At 47.5% G+C, this 5341-nt stretch overlaps 1 protein-coding gene across 1 annotated transcript; it reads left to right on the top strand.

The window, feature by feature from the left end:
* The first annotated feature begins 4066 nt into the window (after nucleotides 1-4066).
* LOC132353531 (free fatty acid receptor 2-like) lies at nucleotides 4067-4993 on the top strand. The gene has a single exon (XM_059904780.1). The coding sequence runs from the start codon at nucleotides 4067-4069 to the stop codon at nucleotides 4991-4993; it is 927 nt and encodes a 308-aa protein (XP_059760763.1).
* Nucleotides 4994-5341: the final 348 nt, after the last annotated feature.

Raw genomic sequence — 5341 nt, 5'->3', positions numbered from 1 at the left:
GGAGAGGAAGTTCACATGCATACATTTGTGTGAATCACTCTGAGGTGTACTTGGTTGAGCTGGACTTGACATGCTGCACTGCCCACTCCCACGATGCAGCTGTGTGGGGTCACTGAAGCTTTGTGATTCTGTAAAACAACTTAGTCTGAATTCCCCTAAGACTCCAGCACCAATGAGGTCCCAGTACTGGTGACTTGGGCGACAGAATGGAGATAAAAGAGAGAAGGCAAAAAGCACAGGTTCTGACCTATTCTTTGCTTGTATCATCAGCTAATAAGCTCTTACAGGCACATCCAACTTCCATCCTTTCACTCCACAAGTATTTAAGTGCCTACTATATGCAAGGGACTATGCTAGGTTTTTCCTAAGGACAGACTTCAAAATAGTCATTTCCAGAAGAGCTAATCTTACCTAGACTCAATACTAACACCCCATGAGAAGGGGTGGGGTCACCCCAGGAGGCACTGCCCTTTTCTAAGCTGAAAGGGGGTTTCCTGAGAGATTCCTGACCTGGGAATCAGCTATGCATGGCTGGGGATAGGGATGGAGAAAAGAGGTCCCTCTCTTAGCATTTTAAGATAATGAGAGCAGCCCTATCTGGCAATCTTCACCTTTCCAGTAAGTTTCTGTTGCCAATCAAATGCAGATAGTAAAACGGCACAAATTACTTTGGTAGAGAACGAAAGATAATTATGTTGCCTTCATCTCCTGTGTAGCAAGAGTCTGTCATACAGAGTGAAGTAAGTCAGAAAGAGAAAAACAAATACTGTATGCTAACACATATATATGGAATCTAAAAAAAAAAAAGGTTCTGAAGAACATAGGGGCAGGACAAGAATAAAGACACAGACGTAGAGAATGGACTTGAGGACACGGGGAGGGGGAAGGGTAAGCTGGGACGAAGTGAGAGAGTGGCATGGACATATATGCACTACCAAACGTAAAGTAGATAGCTAGTGGGAAGCAGCCGCATAGCACAGGGAGATCAGCTCAGTGGTTTGTGACCACCTAGAGGGGTGGGATAGGGAGGGTGGGAGGGAGACGCAAGAGGGAGGGGATATGGGGATATATGTATACGTATAGCTGATTCACTTTTTTATACAGCAGAAACTAACACAACATTGTAAAGCAATTATACTCCAATAAAGATGTTAAAAAAAAAACCAAAACACTTCCTGGGTGCCCATTCTAGGATATATACCGTGCGGGTTAGGGAAGGAAGCCTGCAGTAATGTAGAGAAACCACTTGGGTACCAAGGTGGGGAGCGATGAGCTAAGTGAGAAGAGATCCTTTCTGGAGCAGAAAGTTGTCTGAGGGTCATGCTTCCTGGGTCATGGGGAGAGAACCAGAGCCTCTGTTGGGAGGGTCAGGCAGCCAGTGGCAAGAGAACCACGTTCCTTGAGGAGAGACAAAGCATCCCCTATGTGTCCACTTCTATGTGTCCATAGAAGATGAGTGTCCACATCTTCTATGTCTGCCTCAGGATGCCAGCAGGGAGCTATGTGAACCCTACACAGGTTGGCGAGAGAACAGTGAGAAAAGAGGGTGGTCCAGGCAGAACAAAGATCACGAGGAGAGGGGAATGAGTGGGGAGAAGAGCCAGAAAGAGACTGCCTGGCAGCAACATGGACTCAGGATAGTCTGAGTCCGAGGGAAACATTTGTAAGAAGGGACCTAATGGCATCTGCAGAGACGCGGATGGACCTAGAGACTGTCATACAGAGTGAAGTAAGTCAGAAAGAGAAAAACAAATATCGTATATTAGCGCATACTTGTGGCATCTGAAAAAATTGGTATAGATGATCTTATTTACAAAGCAGAAATAGAGACACAGACGTAGACAACAAAGGTATGGACGCCAAGAGGGAAAGGGGGTGTGTGGGTTGAATTGGGAGACTGGGATTGACATATATACACTATTGATACTATGCATAAAATAGATAACTAGTGAGAACCTACTGTATAGCACAGGGAACTCTACTCAGTGCTCCGTGGCGACCTCAACGAGAAGGAAATCCAAAAAAGAGGGGATATATGAATACGTATAGCTGATTCACTTTGCCGTACAGTATAAACTAACACAATATTGTAAAGCAACTATACTCCAATTAAAAAAAATTTTTTTTAATAAACACATAATTAAATTAAAAAAAACAAAAGGGACCTAATGGGCCGGAGGAAGTCAGGCAATGCTCAAGATACTAACCAGATTCAGCCAGAGCTTCCTGGAAAGAGAACAGGAAATTGAGCAGGTCAGGGATCTTGAGAGAAAAGATGAAGAGGGAACAGGTGAAGGCAGAGTAGCGGGGGCAGAAAGTGGATGCGTGTGCAAAATTGTTTGGGAAAATAGCCCACAGGAAGGAAAAAGAATAGATTGCTTGGAACGCAGAAGGAGGAGAAAGCGCAAAAGAACAATTGCAATTTGGATTCTGGAAGAAATATGTTTGGTGGGGACAGAATTTTGTAGGGGATCCAGGCCAAGCTGCCTTGGAAAGAGCTCAACTATTGAGCTACCTCTTTTTGACCATGTGACTCTTCCAGGTATAAAAGACTATCATTTGTGGGGGAAAATAAAGTGGCTCAGTTAGACAGGGTTCCACCTGCTTCTGAGACCTGATATATTTGCAAAGCCATCCATCTTCCTCCAGGAGAAGGCAAGGCACCCGACTTTGCTTGTGCTCAGGGAAGAGGCTGTTGGGATCACAACCCTAGGAGGAAATGGGATGGAAGGAGCGTGTGTAGCTAAACTTATGAAAAGGGAGCAGAGTATGGGGTTTACTCTCAAAGGAGGGGAGGGAAGAGGACACAGAAACGAAAAGGGGGCCAGGATAAGTCAAGGGAGAGAGGGTGCTGGTGAGGGCCAGGGCATGGGTGAGGGCAGGAGGAAGAGAAAAGATGAGCTCCGTCCCAACTAGGTGGGGAATCTCCCTGTTCACAGGGCCCACTACTTCTGAGATTTTCCAATTTGGGAGTGAGATAGACAGATGGGCCAACAGCAATATGTTACCAGTAATAGGTTAAAGACTCAAGTTTAATTTTAAATGTATACTTTTTAATTAAAGGAGATTAAAGGTTACTCTTGATTGACATAAATCTCACGGATATGTGCTTTCTTCAAGGGGAGAGAAGGTGAATCGGCAGGCAGTATATGGGAATTGTGGCAGTTCTGGTGAAATCACTGGTTATATGTGGTGCAGAGGAAAACAAGCTGATGCTGAGAGGACTTAGAATGATTTTCCCAGAGTCACGTGACTGATCTGAGGCATGGCCTGGACAGCAATCCTGGTTACCTGGTCCAGGTCAGTTCCCTTCTGTTACCCCACCCAAACCTACAGGTTGTCTTTGACTGGCTCCACATGGAATCAAGAAGCTGGGCATCTGGGACTCACTTTGGGCTTTAGTTGCTTTTCCCTCAGGTTTAACCACACTCCCATTTTCAGCGGTGAAGCTGAGAATCTTGTATTCAAGCTCTGTGACCTGGGGAGAGGAAAGAAAAAGAAAAAAGACAAAGATAAGGAGAGAAAAAAGCCACAAGCAGGCCGAGTAGAATTTGGAGAAGCTCAGAGACAGTCTTGGGATTACTCCGTCCCTGTGATGAAGCACAGTTCACACAGCCATTCATTTATTGACAGATGTTAGTTCAGCACCTACTATGTGTCGGGCACAGTTCTATGTACTGGGGACAAAATGGTGAACAAGACAGACGATGGCACTGCTCTCACGAAGTGCCCTTTCTAGTGGGGACTTGGAGACCTCAGAACTTTTCCTGTGGGAGCTTCTGAGACATCAAAACTCTTAGGTCTCTCTCTCTCTCTCTCTCTCTCTATTTGTAGAGTGGAAATGGAGAGGGGGAGGGTTCTAAAGAAGTAATCTGGTTGTGAAGCAAGGAGGACTTCTTTCTCCCTGACACACAGGAAGCAGATAGCACTCCGTCTGCAGGGTTAGGAATAATCAAGCGGTGAAGCACGGCAGGGAGATGCAAAGAATCTGATTCGCCTTTGTTTGGGGCTGGGAAACCCAAAGTCAGAGAGGATTCTGACACCATCTTTTGTCTCTTCAGGAAGGATGGCCTCAAGTCTCCGAAACCAGGTACTTTTCTTCATCTACTTCATATCTTTTTTCTTTGGTCTCCCTGCCAACCTCCTGGCGCTGCAGGCCTTTGTGGGGCGCGTCCGCAAGCCCAACCCGGCACCCATCCACATCCTCCTGCTCAGCCTGACGCTGGCGGACCTCCTGCTGCTGCTGCTGCTGCCCTTCAAGATGGTTGAGGCGGCGAATAATTTCTTCTGGCCCTTGGGGGACATGCTCTGTGCCCTCACTAGCTATGGCTTCTACAGCGGCATCTACTGCAGCACGTGGCTGCTGGTGGGCATCAGCGTCGAGCGCTACCGCAGTGTGGCTTTCCCCGTGCAGTACAAGCTGTCCCGCCGGCCCGTGTACGGAGTGTTGGCTGCTGTGGCCATCTGGATCTTGTCCTTCGGACACTGTAGCGTCGTGATCATTGTACAATACTTACCAACCAACAAGTCGACCAGTGATGCCCGAAACCTCTCTTTTTGCTATGACAACTTCACCCAAGAGCAGCTGAAGGTGGTGCTTCCTGTGCGGCTGGAGCTGTTCCTCGTCCTCTTCTTCATCCCCATGGTGGTCACCATCTTCTGCTACTGGCATTTTGTGCGAATCATTCTCTCCCAGACCCAAGTGGGGACCCGGAAGCGCTGGAGAGCCGTGGGGCTGGTGGTTGCGACCCTGTTCAATTTCCTGGTGTGTTTTGGACCCTACAATGTGTCTCACGTGGTGGGGTACTTTCATAACACAAGCGAAAGGTGGCGGGTGTGCACAGTGTTGCTCAGCGCCCTCAATGCTTGCATGGACCCTTTGATTTTCTATTTCTCCTCCTCAGCTGTGCGCAAAGCCTTTGACAAAAAGCTACAGACGCTGCAGAGCTGGGGTGCCTCACTGTCAGGGTACTGCAAGAGAAGAGCTGCGTAGCTGGCTGCAGAGAGAGGAAACAGGAGCTTAGGTGCGGCCAATGTCACCTTCACCGGAGACTAGATTTGTCAGCTTGGTGTTATGTTTCTACGGGGGAAGGAGCTCAAAAAGGGGAACAATGAAACAGAACCAGGGCGAGTTCTCCTGTGCCTAGCTTAAGGGGCAAAGAAAAGCAGTGGGCCTCGCAAATCCAACTCATCCACTGGGAGAGTGTTTTCATTTTGTTCCCTGTGGTCTATGACATTTCCTCATTTGTGGCTAATACTGCTTCATGGTAAGCCACAGGCCCTTTTATCCTGGAATATCGGAGTCTTGGAATTCCTTGCCTTCCCCACTCAGCGTCTATCA

Source organism: Balaenoptera ricei, chromosome 19 (assembly GCF_028023285.1).
Source record: "Balaenoptera ricei isolate mBalRic1 chromosome 19, mBalRic1.hap2, whole genome shotgun sequence".
Taxonomy (NCBI): Eukaryota; Metazoa; Chordata; class Mammalia; order Artiodactyla; family Balaenopteridae; genus Balaenoptera; species Balaenoptera ricei.
This window is presented reverse-complemented; position numbering and strand designations above follow the sequence as displayed.

What these genes read in the sequence shown, in the direction of transcription:
- LOC132353531 (XM_059904780.1), top strand. Translation starts at nt 4,067, where the DNA reads ATGGCCTCAAGTCTCCGAAACCAGGTACTTTTCTTCATCTACTTCATA.